The sequence below is a fragment of the Caretta caretta genome, chromosome 2 (genome assembly GCF_965140235.1).
Source record: "Caretta caretta isolate rCarCar2 chromosome 2, rCarCar1.hap1, whole genome shotgun sequence".
Taxonomy (NCBI): Eukaryota; Metazoa; Chordata; order Testudines; family Cheloniidae; genus Caretta; species Caretta caretta.
The window spans coordinates 247,406,483-247,429,074 of record NC_134207.1 but is presented as its reverse complement, the minus strand read 5'-3'; the positions used below and the strand labels follow the sequence as shown (position 1 = coordinate 247,429,074).

General features: G+C 40.8%; 1 protein-coding gene across 3 annotated transcripts in view; it reads right to left on the bottom strand.

Moving 5' to 3' along the window:
• ADARB2 (adenosine deaminase RNA specific B2 (inactive)) overlaps positions 1–22,592 on the bottom strand; it is a 427,450-nt gene that overhangs the window by 16,940 nt on the left and 387,918 nt on the right. For all 3 annotated transcript variants that reach the window (XM_048837675.2, XM_048837673.2, XM_048837674.2), the window contains one exon: positions 15,874–16,042. In XM_048837675.2, the coding sequence (XP_048693632.1) occupies positions 15,874–16,042 (169 nt within the window). The remainder of the gene's footprint in view (positions 1–15,873; positions 16,043–22,592) is intronic.

Below are 22,592 nucleotides of genomic sequence, written 5' to 3'. Positions count from 1 at the left end.
GAATCAGGCCCATAGTTTTTCTCACACTGGCCAACTAGTGGAAAACACTAGGACTGATTCTCCTCTCACACTGGTATTAGTCCGGTGTAACTCTGCTGATTTAGTGGAGTTATGTCTGAGTTACAGGGCTCATGTTGGGCACAATCCTTGGAATGGCTATGTTATCTGAAGCCTCTTTTGTATTTACTCTTAACACACATTTGTGTGGATTTTTAAAATTATCCTGGATAAAAACATCCATGTTCTTACATTAGAAATGAGCTCAGAGTGGAAATGAAAGCATTTATGTTCCTTATTCATTATTTGCTATTGGTCATATGTTGTTTGCTCTTCTTTTCTTTCAGAAAGTTTTGGTCGTCCAATCATGGGGCAGACATGATGCCATGTTTCACAGATGACCAACTGCCACACCACATGGTTGTTATGACCCGTTTGCTGCAAACACCACAGACTAACTAACTAACTAACATTTGCTGGCACAGACTTTGCCATGCAATTATGAATAGCAAATACCTTAAAAAAAATTAAAGTGTATTCCTGAACCGAAAAAAGGGCTACATTTGTTAGGTAATTTATTCATAACAAATAATTCGATGAGCTCTGATATATTCAGACTGAGTGTGCCTTGCCTTGATGCTCTCAATACAGATATAAAGAATGACGATGAAAACCTTAGGGCCTTGCAACTGCTAATGATTTTAAGCTCCTTATAACGGCTATTAGATTAGTTGAAAGAGCTGCTCTGCATTTTAATATGTACAATTCTTTTATATAAAGCTAGTTACAAATAAGACTGAATCCAAATTCTAAATTCTCTATAGGGTATATAATTAGATAAAAAGCAGAAAGGAGAAAAAGGGGAAAAAAGAGATTTCAAGATATGGTTATCTTCACTTGCAAACCTCAGATTCTGTCTCGCTCAGTGCCAGTTTAATAAGAAATATTTTCCGTTCCTAAATTAACACAAACATGTTTTCCTGAACTTAAGTGACACTTAAAGTAGTTCAAAGCTTTTCACCCCGTTCTGGGCAGTACTGAGCTCAAATTAGAAACTCTTTTAAAAAATGTACTTTTAGGGAGTGCATTTTGGCTAAAAAAGCTAAAACACTGACAACATTTGGAGATCCAGGGCCGAATGAAAAAAAGTTTAGAGGTGTCTGCTATTTGAGGCAACATCCAGTGGTTACCATGCTAAATAATGTGTTTAAAGCACAATCTCCATCAGCAGCAAGCATTATGTAGCTAATTTCTTACATCATTGTTCTTTTCATTAATTAACATTTCTCAACCGTTAGTGCAATTATTGCGGTGCCTCTGTGCTGTATATCTCTTTTCATGATTAATAAGGAGTCATTATATTTCCCTTTCCTGAAGCAGTCAATTAACACGGAATACTTTCCATTAATTACGGAATGTTTAAAACCAGCATGCTGTACCTGGAGAGCAATCTGCTCAAGAAACCTGTGACACCAATTGCTTTAAAAAGTTCTCTTTAAATTTTATTCCAAAAACACAAGCAATTTAGCTGGCTATATTAATTTGCTTCAGAAGCAGGGCTGTGAATGAGAAACATCTTTTAATCTCATGCAAGAAAAGGCAGCCATCTGGCTGCTGAGGATTTCAGAGTGAGACTTTCCCTCTCTCCCTCTATAAATGCAGGTCATTAAAGTAATGTGTTCATCTACATAAAACTCAAATGGAATATAAAAGGTAATATTTATATACAAACAATTTAGTCCCACAATTTAAACAGTCATTGGTTTTATGAAACATTTAGTTTAGTCTATCAGATTTGCATAGCTTCATTGGGGGAAAAAAAAGTGTGGTCATTTCTGCAAATAATGTCACTTTTAAAGGAAGGGACTATCTGACTCTCTGAATGCATATCTTATTGCAATGCAAAATTAATAATGCAAGCTTAGGAAATAGAGAGTTCAGTTAACAGTACTGAATTAAGAATTGGCTTCCAAGCAGAGTAAAAAATATTAGACAGCAACTCTTCCTTCCAGACTGAAACATTTGCAAGATCTCAGTGTCGTTCTCAATATATGACATTTTCTTTTATACCCTCCTTCCAGACCTCCCACCCTATATGTTTGTTTGAAAAGGAAAGAGAAAACAGAAAAACAACATATGCTCCGCAAGACTGAAATATCACCAGTATGCATATCATAAGTGGATTACATGGGTCTTATTTACAAAAACAGGCGAGCGAGTTCCTATAATAAATAATGAGATAGTCATGATTATTATTTGCATTAAATACCAACCTGTAGCATCTTTACAAAGATGTATATGGCTAATTCTGATCTCGCTGACACCCTTGTTAGGGATGACTAAGTCTATGAAGTGAGTGGAATTACATCAATGGAAAACATGGTATCAGCGTGATCAGATCAGCCCTTTGTGTTCAAAGCATTGTATAAACATTCACTAATTCTCACAATGATTCTGAGAGGTAGCTCAATATAATTATCTACACTGGGAGACTGAGGCAGAAAAGTGAAGTTACTTGCCAAAGACCACAGAGTTACTTAAAGGAAGAGCTGGGATTAGAACTCAGGGTTTCCCAAGTCCCATTGTTGTGCTCATTCTGCCTGACAAGATTCCCACTCACCCAAGGACAATCCAGCAATAGCATTAAAAAGGCAATAAGATTTGTGGATCACCCAAGGCAGATCTTGACTTTAAGATATTTATATCTTAAATATCTAAATACACAGAAAGAAGGGAGAAAGCAACTAAAAGAATGAGGGAAAAAATTCAGAGCAGCACCGGTGCCTGAAATGTGAAGACAGAGTGTAAGTTTATTATCCCAGAACTAAGGTGCTTTCAGAATATCACCTATATCCTGTGCCATGGAGGAGAGAGAGACCAGATAATGGACCTACTCACCTAGCAGGCAAGTTTCAATGGGGAAGGCAGCTCTTGACTGTGCCAGCCCCCTATGAGAACTATCAAGCTAGTTAGTCTATTCAGTCTTAAAAATGGCTCTCAGACGATCTCATGTTTTGCAGGCTTAGTGTCTCTATGCCAGTCTAACTTGTGGCCCGATTTAGCTTCCATTAGCTTTCCATTACATTTTATAAGGACTGGATTATGTCCTTAAATTGGTCAGACACCTCCCGGTAGACACTTGCCTGTCCATGAAAAAAGATGCTTCACTATTTTCATGTCCTTGAGGTAACGGTTCTCCTTGCTAACAAAAGAATGGAAAGCTTGGCGTTTCCTTTTCAAAATGCTTGGGAATGGGAACTGGATCGTCATGGGGTTGCAATGGAAGCATAATGAGGGAAAGAACTTTTCCGCTATTGGTCATGGATTCAGATCAATGCCTTGATAGCAGCGACCAAATTACCATCTGATGGCTGTTCAGTGACTGATGCTGCTGACCTACTCCCAAGTCCACATTACAAAAATCAGCACTAATTTGCACCCTGACTGGCAGTCTCCGCACAGATCCCACAGATGGAAAAAGCACAGATTGAACTATGCTCTCAAGTGAGGCCCCAGTTCAGCAAAGCTTAAGTCTATTCCTATTCAGCAGAGCACCATTACTATAAGCACCTGCTTAAGTCCCACTGAAGTCAATAGGTGCCTAAAGTTGCGTGTTGTCCTGATTAGGGATGGACTTCTGCACTAGGGCCCTGAGCACTCCCATCTCTGTCTCAGATCATAGAAGAGGCATACTGGTTGGAAGTTTGCATTGCTATAACTTGTGCTGCACTATTTTCTGTAGCTAAGAAGAGGAGCTCATGCTTGAGGGCAGTCAGTCCATTAACTTTCATGAGGACTATATTCAAATGACAAATATTTGGGAGAAGCCTCTTGCTTGTATAATCCCTGTTTTGACTATCACATATTTATAGTACACTTGGTTTTAGTAACCAGCTCAGTTCTCTGGTAATTAAACATCTACAGGATTACTTATAGGAAAATTGCAGGAAGTGATTCTGGTCTGAGTGGCAGTAAAAATATCAATAGCAATGTTCATTTCTGAAGGAGCTTTTTCTACATAATCTACTATAGGTGCATGAAAGTAGCTGTGTTCCGAACTGTAACAAAGTGCTTGCTTCAAATACAGCTTTTCCAAATAAAATTATTATTCAGCGGAAACGCAGTGTTACATTTCAGACCCTCAAAATATCAAAGTGACTTTCCTCACTAAGAAGAAATATAGTGGATCATTCTGAGTATTTCTAATTATGCAAGATTTTTAAAGGCTGTTTTCAAGGGCACACCTCTCAGATGATTTATACTCTGTGTGCTTCTTAATAACCTTTCCAATAAGAAAATCAACCCACTGCTCACATAGTCACAGATTTTTAAAAAAATCTTCAGCAATCTTCAGTTCAATAAAACCAAATGTCCCCCCCCGAGCTTAAACTGGGGAGTTTTTCTGCGTTTAGGGCTTTTCAGCAAGCCCTTTTGTTCAAGCCGCAGATATTACTGCAGTATTTGCAGAGACAAAATACCATGCCCAGTTTTCAATAATCCTTAAACAAATATAGTTTTGCCTGTTTGTCAGTCATTGAAATGCCAAAGATGAATTGGAAGGGATCTTGGAGCAGGCAGCTTTTCTTTAATTAGGTGACATACTCTTCTTTCTCAGAACAAATCATAACTGCATGGCGACTCCGACTACAATCGCAATGGAACTGTTTGCATGTGCTTATGCCAGTTAGTCACTAACAGAGAGATTCTTGAAAATATACTTACAAATAGTAATTACATCAGAATCCTTATCACCGTTGTGACATAACTGACAGCCTGGGGCAGGAGTTGGCTGCAGCACCTTCATTGGGAGCATGCTGCTGTATATGTGAAGCTGACACAACGGCAGTACGTGTAGCTTCACATCCATTATCTTTCAGTGTACATAATGACAGTGTTTTACATTTATATGGCACCTTTCCTCCCAAAGGATCCCAGTGCGCTTCGGGTACACTAGGCATACAGCTTTGTCAATGAAATATGGCCAACTTTGGGGTGTTGGGCAGACAACCAGGATATGTTGCACACCAGGAGGGTGACAGTAATTGGTTGAGGAAACGCTCCTGTTCCCACCTCTCCTTATTCACTGATTGCTTCCCCTACCTAAGTGGTTTTTATTTCAATCTCTGTGATGCTCTGTTCTCTTGGCCTACCCTCAACATCTGCACTCCTCCTCCCTCCACAACTCTGTCCCTTTCTCTTGCTGGTGAAATTAAAAGAAACACATTCTAAGCATGGAACTAATGTTGCTTCAAGAAAAGGAGTACTTGTGGCACCTTAGAGACTAACCCATTTATTTGAGCATAAGCTTTCGTGAGCTACAGCTCACTTGAAGTGACTTGAAGTGAGCTGTAGCTCACGAAAGCTTATGCTCAAATAAATGGGTTAGTCTCTAAGGTGCCACAAGTCCTCCTTTTCTTTTTGCGAAATACAGACTAACACGGCTGTTACTCTGAAACCTGTCAATGTTGCTTCAGTTTGCTAACTTACCTTCCTTCCTCCTCTCCCCCTCCACTGCTTCAAGCAAATCGTGATGGAGAAGAGAAGCCAAGAAGGTGTGATTGGGTGGATCTGAAGCTACGAAGTAAGAGCATGCTGAAGACTTTGCTACTTTCATAGACCGTCTCTGTTCAACTGGGGGAGCAGAACAGTAAGGGGCACATTTCAGCTGAGAAAAATGTGTTGCCATGTTCTAACTTCTGTTGGCAAGAGAGACAAGGGGTATATTTACACTACCCGACAGATCGGCAGGCAGCAATCGATCCAGCGGGGGTCGATCTATCACATCTAGTCCAGACGCAATAAATCGACCCCCGGGTGCTCTCCCGTCAACTCCTGTACTCCACCGCCGCGAGAAGTGCAGGTGGAGTTGACGGGGGCGTGGCAGCAGTCGACTCACTGTAGTGAAGACACCGCGGTGAGCAGGTGTAAGTACGTCGACTTCAGCTACGTCATTCACGTAGCTGAAGTTGTGTAACTTAGATCGATCCCCCCTCCTAGTGTAGACCAGGGCAAGATTTCAAACTTACACAGAGTTCTTTTTCAAGTCTTGGAAAGGTACTCAGAGTGTCACGGCTAAGTATCTTTCCCAGATCTAAAGGAGAGGTCTGTGTAGATGGACCTTTGGTCTGAGCCAGTATGATCATGCTTATGTTCTTAAAAGCTTGTCTCTTTCACCAACAGAAGTTGGTCCAAAGAAAGATATAACCTCACCCACCTTGTCTCTCTAATAACATGGGACCAACACAGCTACAACAACACTACAAACAATTGTTGTGTTCTGAAATTGATTGAGCCTGTGTAAACTAACCAAAACCTAAGGGGATTTGACGGCACTGGTCTGCACTGGGTGGTGGAGTAGCCCCAGAGTGAGCTCGGCTGGATTGCATCTCAGTGCAAGGGTTGCTGTTGTGCCTGGTCTTTGTGTGAAGGTGCGTGTAGGAGGGGAAGGCAGACAGAGAGGTAAGGCTCTTTGTGTCCTACTTCCTATTTCTGCATTCATTCAAAGGCCATGCATGCTCTGGTTCTCAACATAGGTTATAAAAATGGAGCACGCTGATGAAGAAGGGGTGATAAGCCAAATCCTCAGTGGTGTAAATGGGTATAGTTCTCCTGAAGTCAATATTTACTTACCTCTGATGCGCTGTGAAGACCTAGGGCTTATTCTTATCTCACACTGATGTTACTCCAATGACTTCAGTGGAGCTACTCCTGATTCACAGCACGAGGGCAGACTCAAATCCTAAATTTTTCCTAACAATATTATTGTTATTATTGTTAAAGGAAACAGCTAACTCTCCACTGTTCACACCACCTCCCCCAGTGAAATATTAAGAGAAATGTAGATTGAAATTTTCAAAGACAGGTAAGGGAATTAAGTGCCCAACTCCCATTGAAAGTCAATGGGAACTAAGCACCTAATTCCCTTAGGCACCTTTGAAAAACCCCAACTATAAATAATATTGCTTGTGAATTTGAAAGCTTTCTTTGTTTATTGCTTTTACAGGAGATGCATTTTTCTTGTCCTTATCAACTCTTTTAAGACTATTAGCGGTAAATATGCCCAATGGCCTGTGATGGGATGTTAGATGGGGTGGGATCTGAGTTACTACAGAGAATTCTTTCCTGGGTGTCTGGCTGGTGAGTCTTGCTCACATGCTCAGGGTTTAGCTGATCACCATATTTGGGGATGGGAAGGAATTTTCCCCCAGGGCAGATTGGCAGAGGCCTTGAGGGCTTTTCGCCTTCCTCTGCAGAGTGCGGCGTGGGTCACTTGCTGGAGGATTCTCTGCACCTCGAAGTCTTTAAACCATGATTTGAGGAGTTCAATAGCTCAGACATAGGTTAGGGGTTTATTACAGGAGTGGGTGGGTGAGATTCTGTGGTCTGCATTGTGCAGGAGGTCAGACTAGATGATCATAATGGTCCCTTCTGACCTTAAAATCTATGAATCTATCTATAAGTCTTGTCTGCTTAGTGTGCCATTAACTACCGTACCACAGACATTACTACCAAAGTTTCCCGTTATGCTTTTGCACCATATAAATTGTTACTCATGGTGGTCTATATTCAGCAGAATACCTATCATATTCCTATTTATATGATTATTAAGCTACTATGGGTTTAGAAACTGAAACTAGAGCATTCATTTTTGATGAGTTTCTTAGCAGTGTGTGTGTGTATATATATACATATATATATTTTCTGGAATACCCCTGTCATGAAAGACTGAAGTTGAATTCTCAGTCACACAGAAAGGGGTTAAGAGAGGGAATTACAAATTGACTTTATTGTGTGCACAAATTGTCTCTAACTGAAGAGCTAGCTGTGTTCATTGATTTTCATTTACATTAATATGCAGCTTTTGAAGTGGCTTTTTTTAAGAGTTAACTTGCCAGGCTCAGACTTCTGTTAATAAATTTCTCTGGTCAACAGGCTAACCCTAAAATAGATCTAAAAAAGTGAATACCTATCCTGACTTGCAGTTTAGCATTTTTCTATGCTACATTTAAACACAGCTTAATTTGTCCAAATCACTTTGTAAAGTTCTATTTTGGATCCCTACTGCTAAATCCTTACGCCGTTCTTTAACACCACTCTTATCCTACCCTCTTATGAATACTTCCCTCAATAGATATTCAGATCTATTCACTAGCGATGGGCCAGAAGGACCCTTGAATCTTAGCCAGGGAACAAGAATAGACTGTTTGACAATGGCAAACATGAAGTTTGGAGGCACTCTGCTGCTATTCATGTCATTGTATGCGTGGGGTGTAATTCAGATGTTGTAAATCTCATTTAGCCCCTGGGTTTAACTTCAGTGTCTTTTTGAAATAGTAGGTAACTGCTCAGTGCATAACGTGGTGGCACAAAAATGCAGCCTTTTAAAGCTGACCTTTTGAGGAAGCTTTTTTAAAGAAAACAATTTAAAAAATGGTTTATGCTCTAAAGTCAAGAGTGAGTGCAACGTGGGCTGAACTCTGACTGGTGTTTACTCCTAAGCATGTGCCAGAAACACTGTGGCTCAATGGGGAATGTCCGAACAAAGTGTGTGGTGAGTATACTTTGCAGACCTTCCACAAGTGCTCTTCCAGGGGAATCTCAAAAGGATGGTTCTGAATGGGGCCTAGGAGCCAGGGGCTATGCATTTAAACATGATTATGTCCTGGCCTGGCCATTGCTCAACATGCCCTCAACCAGGTTATCTCTGCCAGGAATAGAGACAATCTAATCTGCACTGGGAACTGGGGGGATGGACTTTGGGCAGCTAGAAGAGGGATGCACAATTAGTGCTGCCTGCTCTGAAATATGATGGTGGAGCTGTTCGGAGTGCAACACAATATGTTGCAGAATTTGGTCTTGTATGTGTATAGTCAGATTTTCAGAAGATCTCAGCACCCATAGTTGGGGCCAGATGGTCACAAGAGCTTAGCATTAAGCATTTAGAGCCAGATTTTTAAAGGCATGTAGATGCTTGATGAGATTTTCAAAGGCACCTAGGTGCCGAACACCCATTGAGATGAATGGGAGTTAAGTGCCTAGGTGCTTTTGAAAATCCCACTGGGGGCCAGATTTTTAGAAGTATTTAGACACCTGAAGAGGCAGAAAAATATGTGCAAAAAATGTCTGACAATGTATCCAAGCCAGACAAAAAAATTGAACTGATCTCTCTAAATTGCTGTTATGCAGAAAGGGCAGGACTGTGGCATTCAGCTACAGCCCTGCAGTGGGGATAGTGCCAAAGTGCACTCTTAAGGCTGCTCTGGCAAGGGCTGTGCCTGAAGCAGGCACAATTTTCCCTGAAGCTCCCAGGAAACTCAGGTCATCATCTGCTCTCCTTTGCACAGCAGGGCCAGAATGGAAGAAGGGTGTTACCACACCAAACTTTCTCCCCGGCCCCCTAACATCTGCAGCAGCATTAACCCCATAGTCACCTTGCATTAGATTTACTCTGTACTTGGCATCTGCATGGGAGCAACAAGGTAAGGAGAGGTTTAATCTGGCCCATAATATTAAGCAAGTTTGGAGTTTTCTGTTTTGATGATGAGCCTGAGAAATTACAGTTCTCCCAGGACTGCAGTGCTGTCCCAATGTGTCTATACCGAGCCAAAGGTCTTGTTTTGGAGGTTGAGATTAGCACCAAGTAGAATTGGGTGAAGACTGCAAAAACATTTTCCTTAAACAACTGGCTGAGTTTTTAAATGAACTTGCTTCTGCAATGCATATGCCCCTTTCATATTCATATTTTCACAAATGTGTGTGTGTGTCTTAGTGACATCAGTGCTCGTGGAGAATGAATTTCAGAGTCTTATGTATGAGGGTAAGCAAGGGTACTTGAGTCAACAGGGTGTTTGATTCTACAGCCTGCAGCTTCAAAAATCTTGAACCGCTACTACTTCAGCATGCATTATGAGGCTCATAAAACTTTTAGGTGGACTGGCCGTCTGAGGATGACCAAGGCCAACACTATATTAGTGTGGGTTATGTGAGGAGTCACAGAAACCAAATTTTAAATTTACACATATAAATTCATAGATTTTAAATCCAGAAGGGACCATTCAATTGCAGCTATTAAAGTCAGACATTTTAAAATAAAAGGTTTGGATAACTTGCATCCAAATGTTTTAAAAGAACGGGCTGAGGCGCTTGCTGGACAGTTAATATTGATTTTCAGTAAGTGTTAGAACTCCAGGGAAGTTCCACAAGACTGGAAGAAAACTCATGTTATGCCAATACTTGAAAGGGTAAATGGGATGACCCAGGTAAATAGAGGCCTGTCAGTCTCACCTCAGGTATGGGCAAGATAAAGGAGTGGCTGATATGGGACTTGATGAATAAAGAATTAAAGGAAGGTAGTATAATTAATGCCAAGCAAGATGGGTTTATGGAAAATAGACCCTGTCAAAATAACCTGATATCTTTTTTAGGAGATTACAAGTTTGGTTGATAAACACAATAGTGTCAATGTAATATACTTACACTTTACTGAGGTATTTGACTTGGTACCGAATGACATTTTGATTAAAAAAAAAATAAATAGAATGATCCAAATTTAACATGGCATGCATTAAAATGGGTTAAAAGCTAGCTAATTTATAGGTCACAAAATGTAATTGTAAATGGGGGACCTTCATTGAATGAGTGTGTTTCTAGTGGGGTCCTGCAGAGATCGGTTCTTGGCTCTATGCTATTTTTATTAATGACCTGGAAGAAAACATAAAATCATCCTCAGAAAGTTTGCAGATGACAGAAACATTGGGGGAGTGGTATTATGAGGAAGACAGGTTGCTTGGATCACTTGGTAGGCTGGGCTCAAGCAAACAATATACATTTTAATATGGCTAAATGTAAATGTATACATTTAAGAAAAATAATGTAGGCTATGCTTACATGATGGGGTGGGGGTGTCTATCCTGAGAAGCAGTGACTCTGAAAAAGATTTGGGGGTTGTGGTGGATTATTAGCTGAACATGAATAATCACACAGTTCCTGTGTGACACTGTAGCCAAAAGGGCTAATGCAATCGTTGTATGAATAAACTGAGGAATCTTGTGTAGGAGTAGAGAGGTCATTTTACCTCTGCATTGGCACTGGTGTGACTGCTGCTGGAATACTATGACCAGTTCTGGTGCCCGCAATTCAAGAAAGATGCTGATAAATTGGAGAGGGTTCAGAGAAGAGCCACGAGAATGATTAAAGGATTAGAAAACATGCCTTATAGTGATATGCTAAATAGGTTGTGCTACTTGGGTGACTTGAAGAACTTACTTGAGGGACAAATATTTAATAATGGGCTTTTCAGTCTAGCAGAGGAAGGTATAACACAGCTCGAAGTCGAAGCTAGACAAATTCAGACGGAAAGAAGGTATATATTTTTTAACAGTGAGAGAAATTAAGCATTGGAACAACTTTCCAATGGTTGTGGAGGATTCTTTACCATTGACAATTTTTAAATCAAGATCGTATGTTTTTCTAAATGATATGCTCTAGGACAAGGGTCGGCAACCTTCGGCACGCAGCCCATCAGGTAATCCGCTGCGGGCTGTGAGACATTTTGTTTATGTTGACCGACAACAGGCACGTCCCCCCACAGCTCCCACTGGCCGCAGTTTGCTGTTCCCAGAAGCACATTCCCAGCCAACAAGTGCCCGTGGCCCGCTGCTTCCCGCAGCTCCCATTGGCCAGGAACGGTGAACCACGGCCACTGGGAGCTGCGGGGGGTCATGGCTGTGGACGGTAAACGTAAACAAAATGTTTTGCGGCCCGCCAGCGATGGGCTGTATGCCAAAGGTTGCTGACCTCTGCATCAAATAGCAAATATTAGGTATCGAGCGCTGGCAGAAAATTTTGTGCTTGAACAATAGAATTTTTTTAAATGGTAAAAAAATTTGCTAAATGTTTTTGATAAATAAATAAATCTGATTCAACCACGTTCTGCTTGTGGATATCCTGTGAGCAGAAAAGAACATAATTTGTTGCTCAGTAATGCTTTCCATTGCTGGGATCTTTGATATTCTGGTAGTAAGTTCCTTTGCTGCCAGTGCAAAATGACACATATTTTAGCAGCTACTAGTAAGGTTCTCAATGGGGAACATTCTCTAATAGCCTAATGCTCCTGAGGGCCTTTTCCAAGCAACATAATCAAAGGAGAATAAGGAAGATTTTTGTCAAAAATCTTATTTATACAAATGGGTTCATTTTTGGAAGTTTTTTTTACTGTAGGGCAAGTCCAGATAATGTGCGAATAGGTTCCTGTGTCACCACAGCCCCTGCAGTCATTGGGGGATTGAGCTGTTTACATTTTATGGTGAATATTTGGAGTTCAAAAGTATTGAATAATAACTTTCTACTGAGCTTCCCTCCAGGAGGGGGAGTATAAAGAAGGCATTAAACCAATGTTCTTCTCATTCACTGGATTCCTTTCCCAGCTGTGGTTCTTGTATCCTTATGTGAAGAATGTAGTAAGCAGCCCTGGGGACTGGAGGAATGCAAAGGTAGGATAAAGCTATATTTGCCCTGCCCTATTTCAGGTCCTGCACAAGGTGAACAAAACTGATCATGGGTTTGTGTACACTGTGAACTGAAAGTTGGTATTTAGTTCACGAAGGGTTCACATCCCCTGCCCACCCCTCACTGCTCTCTGCCCAACTCTAGATAAAACTGTCCCAAGGAGCACCCAATACTCAATTGTAACTTGTTCAGTATGGGGTTGTTGAAGAAAAATCCATTTTGCTGGGGTACTGATGAGGGAACAGTACACTGTCTAAAATGAAAAAGAGCTTTTCTGAGCTGATGAGACTTTTCCTGGTACTTGGTGCTTTGTTCTTTCCTTTACCACCATCCCCTCTTCCTTCAAATGTGCCACTGTAATGTCCCAGAACATTATTTTGACTCCTCTTGCCTTTCTTACTAGCATCTCTTTCCCCTCCTTCCATTCATCTCTGTGCTCTCTACTTCATTAACCTCAATATTCCCTCCACCATGTCTCCCTTTGAATCCCTCTAGTCTGGCTCCCACGCGCTCTACCACACTGACATTACCCTCTCCAAAGCCATCAGTGTAAAGCTTCGAAGCCTCTTTTCCATCCCCATCCTTCTTGGCCTGTCCTCTTTCTTTGCTATGGTTGATCACATCCTCCTTTAGAGGCTCTGACTTTCAGTTGCTCTCTTATTCTCTCTCTATTACTACCACATTGCTCCTCTCAATCCTCCTTTCTTCTTACTTTGCCCCCACCTTCCCCCCCGCATCCCTGGCTTTATGAGCCATCCAAATTCTGGAAAAATCAGACCCAGCTTCTCTTCATATCCTTTGTCACCACTCTTTCCTTTTGCTGGCTTCTCCTTACCTTCCACATCAAATTCAGTTTTCATGTCCTCATCTTCAAGATCCTTCACAACAGAGCACTAACCTACCTCTGTGCCGTACCCTCTTTTCACTCCTCCCTTATTCCCTTTGCTTCACCCAAGTCTCATGACTGACTCCTCCCGATGTTTCCTTCTCCCACTCTTACTCCAGGACTTTCTTCCAAGCAGCCCCGTATGCACTGGAATTCCCTTCCTCACCCCATCTGCCATGCCTCCACCCTTTCCTTCGTCAAGTGCCTCCTTAAAACACACATGTTCAATGAAGCCTGTCCTTCAGAGATATGGTATCACATGTAAGTCTCACAACTTCCAAAACACTTGATGTACAGATAACAACAAGTATTATTGATGTTACTTTTGTTTTCCCTTACCCCTATCTACAGTGTTTGTAATTGTCATTCATCAAGTTATAGCTTTGTTTAGCTTGTCAGAGTAGGGAATACTGTATTTTGTCTAAGTGCCATGCACATTTATGGTACTGTACAAATAAATAATAATAACAGCAACAATTAGAGCATAGCAAAGGGGGAGGCTCTCAGTTTTCTTTTGATAATGTAAGAATATTGCATGGCAATCTGTAATATTCCTTTACAGGTTTAATGCCATTTAGTTACAGGGTAACAATCAGTTTCATGGAGGTATACAAAGATTCAGTGAAAGCTCTAAGCAGATATAATACTGGATTAAAGAACAAGTATCTGGAGAAAACAGCTTCCGAGAGTCTATATTAAAACTGACATTCCCATCAATAACAAATATAATACTGCTTGCAGAGTTGATATTTAATTTACTGTCTATTGACATTCAAAACCACAGAGACTGCAAAATTTCAATTCAGAAACTTTAACTTGTTTAGTTTTTGTAGTCTGTGTGGGTTTGGATTTAGAAAGCCCAGTTGTATCTGAAAGTAGAGGGAGAGTTCTGCTGAAACTCTCAGTTTTAAGTTTTCTCTTATCTCTATATGAATACATGAAAATATTACAGAAGAGGATGTCTTTTCTTTCTCATGCAAACAGAAGTAATTTTGTGACTAATCTACCTATTGCAGAGCGAGTATTTTGATGCATTGTAATTTGTTCTGTTAGCACTCCTATTTTATGATTGGATGAAACACACACATTCTTGGCCAAATTCCGTTCTCAGTTTTGCCTGTACAACCCTATTGACTTCAGATGGGTTGTATAGGAAAAGCTAAGAGCAGAATTTGGGCAAGTGCATTAAACAGTAGTATTTTTCTAGCATTGTGCTCACATTGGCCTTTGATATTTATGACCATATTCTCTTCTGATGTAACTCCATTAAAGTCATATACATAAAATGGCAGCAGAGAATTTGACCCATAATATTTACATTTCTTATAGCTGCGATGGAATGTATTTTACAAGTAGAGATGCATGTACATTTAATATACATAACACGCACACACACATATAATTATATATAATTACATATGTGTATTAAATATATACGCACACAGAGTGGTTGCCATTTAAAATAATCAACATTTGCTAATACTTAGTACCCTAACTTTAGAATGGGAAATAGCTGTGGTATTTCGCATGCCCCTGTGGAATAATTGTTGGCAAATGTTGACTTTTTAATGGCAACTATTCTGTATTAATATACATCTATATAAGGCCATACTTGAATTGTGGGATGATTGTCAAAAAATTGCAGCTGAGTTGTGACAAGTCATGGAAAATTTCAGAAAAGTAATAATGGACATTATTGTTTGTAGTAATTAAGTCCATTATTTCTTTTCTGTGATTTTACACTGTTGACCACCCAGCATTGAGAGCGGGCCCTTATGCTGTCGGCTGCCTGGGGTTCCCACTGTCAGCCCCGCGCATGGCAGGGCTCCTGTCAAAACTGCATTGGAAGTCTAATATTGTGGAATCCGCAATTTCCGCAATATCACAAGTTAAGTGGGGGCCTTAGTAAATATACATTCTATTTACTGAGTAGAGCTAGCAAACAAACAAAAAACCCATCACAGTCACCTAAGCGAAGAAAAATCATATTTCACGATTAATTCTTCATCAGAAGGCTTCATATAGCACTGGTGACATCAGAGTTTTGAAATTGCATTTTAGAAACTATAAACATTCTTATCATTTAGAGCACTTTATGCAATAGGATGCAAATGAAATAAGTTTATCTGAATCATGATTGGTTTGCCACTTCAGAGGTAAATCATCCAATAAGTACAGAGGTGATTTTGTTTAATTTGCATATAGAAATATGATTGGTGAAAATGCTGCAAGAGACGTTTTATATTTTTGTCACACTTTAAAGAGCAGCTAATGATCCACGGAGAATTTGGAAAAAAACATTCTATTTACATTCCATCCTATTTATGTGCCTTACATTTACATGCAAAGCGGGTCATTGTTTCCTTAGGGTTTATCAGCACCTGCTATTTATTCCCCACCAGTAGTCACAGTCCTCTGTGACATCAACCTCATTTCCACACAGCAACCAGTTTTATAATGTATAAATTAGGTGCTCACATTACCTGGCAATTTTGTCTGTGCAAGACATTGTGACTAGCTGCTCTCCCAGCAATACACCGTCCCATGTTTGAACTGCATTATGGCATCGGACGGGGATGGTTCCTTCTCCAGACTCAATCTTCGTTCGTAGATGCCCCCGGTACTTTCTTACTATGTGCTTGGTACTGTTCACTGGGTCAGAAAAAAGTGATGATAGAAAGACAGTAATTAAATGTTTGTACAATTGTCTCCCAAGATGAATGAAAATGTCTGTGACACCTCAGCTTGCATCATGGAACCACACATGGAGCCCTTTAAATCAAAGAGGAAATTGGATAAGGTTGCAGCCCATGAGAGAAGCATAATGGATATTTTCAGTGATTTGCACTGTCAGCTTTTCACATAAATCTGTGGTTTTAACACAACATGCATTGAGCTAATTTTCACAGTCACCACCGTATTGAAAAAATGCAGAGGCTTTTTAAGCAACCCTCTGATTTCTTATTCCCTCCAGTATGTTGTGCAGTGCCCATCTCAGCTCTTGTAAGCTAAGCATGGTCAGACCAGTTTGATACTGGCTGGACAAACTCAGGTGCTTTGAGGACCCAGTGTGGGTGGTGCTTTTCCTCTCTGACTCAGTACTGAAGCAATGTCAAAGCATAATGTTAGGTACCATGCTAATGGAAGAAACATCCTGGAAGGAGATGTAAAACTAAAGTCCAGGATTGATGTCCCTACAAATTTCCAACCTGGTGTCTTGACAAAGTAAAGCGTGGGTAGTTATATTCTGTTTGCCTAAGATTCCCCCTATAATTTCCCTTGGATAAGGTATACTACACTCCTGTGTGGTGTTGATAGGTTCTGTTAAACAGTTGTCACACTCCACCCCAGCGCTAGCTGCATTTCAGTAATGTGCAAAATGAAACCTGTAGTTGTGTAGTTTGTACGAAAGAGAGTCAAATTTGTAAAGCACTTTGGATCAATTTGGATATAAGGCTACTGTACGCATGCAAATTCATTAGCAACATTACCATTATCATACAGAGATGGCTGGTTTATCCATAAGTCGGGAGGAAGGAAATCAAACTTAATGCATGGAGGAGCCCCTTGGCCTGTAGATCTAACATTCCCACCTGTGTGAAAGAGGGTTCACATGCTGCTCATCTCCACAGTGCTGCTCTGGCCACCCCTATGTCTATAACGGGGGCTCTGTACATAGATGGAACAAAATGAGGCAGGCCAGGTGGCGGGGGATGGGAGTGGTGGGTGTGGACTAACATCTCCCCAGCAACCAGAGGTAAATCTGCCCAAATGTTCGTGCATCTTATGACTGTGTTAACTTTTGTGTGGTGTCCATTTCACACTGGGAGCTTCCCTCAAAGGAACGGGGTGGTTCCTGGTGCATCAAATGTCAGATGGAGGAGCCAGAGGCGACACAAATGTACAGTGAGCATGGTCTTTTGGAAAAATCCTTGAACAAGTTAGGAGTGGTACATGAGAACACACTCTGTGCTAGAAACCCTTATGGTTATGCTGTTGTATTACATGAGAACACACTTCATGTTAGAAAGCCTGAGGAGACTGATATTTCACCTAGCACCTGTAAACAAACTTAAAACTGCACAGCAGAAAAGCCATTGCAAACCTGATTTGCTGTATGAACAGGGAAACTGAGGCATGCCCCGCATTGCTTTCAGAGCTAAATGCCAGATACCTACATGGTGAAGAACATTAATAGCTACACTGAGTTGATGTTAAATGGGTCCCAAACATTTGCCAGATTTAGATGGATAAATTAGCTATTTTCATTAGCTCCTGGTGAGTTCACATGAAACATGCAGGGATTATACTGCAACTCCTGCAAGAGCATGTCCAATCCACTAAAGATCTGACCAAATATTACCGGGGGTTTGTAAAGGGATTCTGTAACACTGTTACTTCCATAATGGACCTTACAAAGAGAAAGCCTCTTTAGTGAGAGATGATTTTGATGAACCATTTCTGTTATACACTGATACCTTTAATATTGGGTTAGAAGCTGTAATAATACAAGACTAAGAATGGGAAGTTTCTAGGATGCACTCTAGACACCCCTTCCTGCATCAGTTTTGCACTGGGGTGTGATGCTGTATGATAGAATATGACCATTTATATCACTGATGTTACCACCGTTATAGAATTGCAACAAATCTTGTACCAAGTATGTCATGTAAGGTGTCAATGGAAAAGGTAGGATTTGCTAAGTAAGATTATCCTGGTTATATGCACGTATATAGCAGGTTTCAGGTCTGTATGGACCTTGTTCATCACACAAAATAAAATCAAGGTGTGACAAGTCACTGGGCTGATCATGCCACTGGCAGAAAGCAGCTGGCTTTGTGCGCGTTCCCTCGCTGCGCCCGGTTCCCTCCTGTCATTTTTCAACGTGTTTGCTTTGATACAGTGTATCCTGTGCTGCTAGCGCGAGTTGAAGCAATTGATTGACTTTGGCTGGTGCCAATGGATTGTTTACAAAAAAGCAATGGAAAAATAAATTGCTTCAGAACACTGGGATTAGCAAGTGCAGCAAACACATGTAGAACAGCAGTGTCAGCTGTGACCTGCCAGCAGCTACGTCGGCCGATCCTCCTGTGATCATTTGCTCTTCGTTTTCTTGTGTTTTAAAAATATTAATTCAAGGACAGGCTCTGATACATCCCAGCTCTTTAAGGGGTCTGCCTATGCTATTTCCACAGGAAATGCTATGCCACTAGCAGCATGATTCCCCCCTGCCCCCCAATACAGCCAACATTTTGTCTTTATTGTCATGGGATGCAATTGTGGGTTTTTTTCTGATTCGTGTCTATGGTGCTCATCACAGCACTAACTGAGCACCTCAAAAATATTCATTGACCCTGTCTTCTGATCCCACCACTTCTCTTTGTTCAAGTTGCCTCCTCCGATAGGGCCCAGTTGGTGCTCCTGTTATAGGGAGAGTGGTCTGAGAACTGGTCCACTTGTCTCTTGAGACTGTGAGGTGAACTGTCTTTTCTCACATATCTCCAAAAAAAGGTGAGCATCCGCATTTTTGTCATTAAACAACTGGAACATGGGGCAGATATGATGGGATTTGGGCCAGTCAGGACAAACAATCAGCACCATTGCTCCACAGCAAACACAACCAGAAGTAGGACCAAATGATCACAGAAAATTTAGACACAACACTGTATGGGGGACTGCACACCCAGAACAGCAAGAAGAGTAGAGTTGTGTCTGGTATGGTCTATTTATATAAAAATCTATATTAACGCCTGCATATAGGTTCCATGTTTACTGGTCCTCGCTTCCTTTTAAAAGTGTTCTCTTTCTTCCCAGCCTTTCCCTCCCCATCATCCCCACTTTGCTCCGGTTCCTCTTACCCTCACCAATTCCCATGCCACAGCCCCTCTCCCTTGCAGCCATAGTTCTCCATTCTCACTCTGATAGTCAAGCAGTTGAAAACAGACACCAAATTGCTACCCCCCTTTTTACTCACTCTTGTATGTCAAAGCCTGCAACATTAGCAAGGTGGATGGAGGGGGGCAGGATGCAGCGGCCTAAAGATTTTAGTGACTACACGACAAGGGGAATATCCCATCATTTATATAATTTTGATTATGCTAAGTAAATGTTACCTAGCCAGGGGCAAAGCATCGCTGAATCAGCAGACAGAGAGAATTAAGGAGGAGCAATCTAGTTCAGGGAAAATAAGAACCAGCCCCTCCAATAATTGCTGGTCATTTTTTTGAATTGAAATCAAAACCAACTGTTCTGTGGGTTCCAAACCTTTGGAAAATGTTCTTTTTCCCATTAAACTTGATGTTTGTGCATGCTTGTCCCTTCTAGTGCTCTTCAGGACTGGAGCTGGAAGGGCCAAAAGACTATGAGAATGGCTGTTTTTATGGCATTTCTGCCCTGGATTGGAAGTACCAGTAATTTAGCAACAGATTTTCACAGATCTCCATAGTTTAGTAAATGTAAGAGATCACACAAAACATCTCACCCTTCAAATGCTTACATGGACTGGCCCAATCTTCAAACTTTGTTACTTTCTAATACAAATTCTACCTAGGGAGAGGGAGAGCAGACAGAATTAGCTGATAGGATTCAGGCAACCATTGCCTGTGCACACTCACCCTGGGATACATTTCCAAAGAATTGATAAGGGATTTTAGCTGCTCAACGGCTATTAAATTCAGTGGATGCTGTGTGACTAAACCCTTGTGCACTGCTGCATGTCCCAAGTTGTTTGCCTCACCAGAATAAACAAAACACATGTTCCAATATGCTGCTCTTTAACATGTATTAAGAAAACAATGTTTTATTAAAAGCCACACCCTGATCTTTGTTAAAGGTTGGATACGGATCTGATCTTTGGAACATGAGCCCAGTTTTAGTTCTTACTGTATCATTAAGCAATGTATGCAACTATAAATACTGAACAAAGAATCCCTTTATTTTACATTAAAGTTTTGGACTGATTTTGGAGTGCACACTGCTTGCTAGACATTAATGTGACGCCACTTGTGGAATACTCTTTGCCACAGATCACTTAAAAAATATCTCAGAGATTTATTTATTTATGTACCTTGAAGTTACAAATGACAGTCTATTGCTGCTCTCCTGTTCAGTGTGATCAAAGCATCAGTGACTCTGAACATTTCTGAGCTTTGCCATGCTGGTTTTCCAACTGCTTAATCTCAACTAATTGCAGAGGGAGAAGGAAGCTGAGGATGTCACTTCAACCAGAACAAAATGTCAATTCAAACCAGAATTAGAGAGTACAAATTTTAAAATAATTTGGGGTGGATTTATGAGGTACGCTAGACGTAAAATTAGACATAAAAAAAAGCTCCTGAGAATGTTGGAAATAAAAAGGTGCAGGGGTATTACTTACAGTCCTGTAAATTGAAACAGATAACCCATATTTAAAATAGTGCCCTAACATCCATTTAATTTGGGGTGCATGCCTTGCTCCGGTGTTGTTTTCCATGGGCATGTGAAAAAATGAGTTGTATACAAAACAAAAAATCCATGTTTATGTATAGATGATGCGTTCAAAGGAAATGGATGGTGATGAAACAGAATCACACAAGTAAGGTTCTGTCTGAAATTCACATGTGGCTGCCTCTGAGGTTCATTTTCTGTTTCCGTGCTTCACTGGAGGCTGTTCTTTCCTCCAGAAGGGTCGGGGGGGGGGGGAGCCTATCTTGCATTTTTGGAGGCTGGACTCTCAATTCATCAATGTGGTTTATACAGCTTCATAAAGGCTGTTAGGAACAAAGCGATGGAAAAAGCAGTACTAGCATATGAATGACTTTGTAGTTCAATTGTAATTAGAAATGCATACAAGTTCTGCCACCCCTTCTCATCTTGGGTAGCATTTTTCTATGCAACCAGAGCTCAGGATTTCAATGTAAAGATGGCAGAATATGACTTTTCGTGCATGGCAGTAACGTCATCTCTAATTAACACTAATTCATGTTTGAAAAGTACTTTGAGCTCTTCAGATTAAAGATAATGCTGATGTCATAAATATAAAGGGAAGAGTAAACCCCTTTAAAATCCCTCCTGGCCAGAGGAAAACTCCTCTCACCTGTAAAGGGTTAAGAAGCTAAAGGTAACCTCGCTGGCACCTGACCAAAATGACCATTGAGGAGACAAGATACTTTCAAAAGCTGGGAGGAGGGAGAGAAACAAAGAGTCTGTCTTTATGCTGCCTTTGCCAGGGATAGACTAGGAATGGAATCTTAGAACTTTTAGTAAGTAATCTAGCTAGGTACGTGTTAGATTATGATTTCTTTAAATGGCTGAGAAAAGAATTGTGCTGAATAGAATAACTATTTCTGTCTGTGTATCTTTTTTGTAACTTAAGTTTTTGCCTAGAGGGATTCTCTATGTTTTGAATCTAATTACCCTGTAAGGTATCTACTATCCTGATTTTACAGAGGGGATTTCTTTACTTCTATTTACTCCTATTTCTATTAAAAGTCTTCTTGTAAAAAAACTGAATGCTTTTTCATTTTTCTCAGATCCAAGGGTTTGGGTCTGTGGTCACCTATGCAAATTGGTGAGGCTTTTTATCCAACATTTCCCAGGAAAGGGGGGGGGGTGTAAGTGTTGGGAGGATAGTTCATTGTTCTTAAGATCCAAGGGTCTGGGTCTGTAGTCACCTAGGCAAATTGGTGAGGCTTTTTACCAAACCTTGTCCAGGAAGTGGGGTGCAAGGTTTTGGGAAGTATTTGGGGGAAAAGACGTGTCCAAACAGCTCTTCCCCAGTAACCAGAATTTGGTGGTGGTAGCGGCCAATCCAAGGACAAAGGGTGGAATATTTTGTACCTTGGGGAACTTTTTGACCTAAGCTGGTAAAGATAAGCTTAGGAGGTTTTCATGCAGGTCCCCACATCTGTACCCTAGCGTTCAGAGTGGGGGAGGAACCTTGACAGCTGAATATAGGTATTATTATATAAATGTACAATAGTATTATGTGCACTTGTATTGGGGTTGGAGTCATAACACATACTGATTGCTATGGATGAGTACCTCTGGCTCTTCGCTGGCTAGAATGTCAGATGTGGTCAGGTGTTCTTGGTCTTGCCTTGCTTTAGAGACAGGCACATAAGGAGGAAAAAGGCCTACAGTTTCAAAACCAAAGAGTGATTTTGGGTGTCCCAATTTTTGGCTGCCCACTTGAGAGAATATTAAGGGGCCTGATTTGTAGATG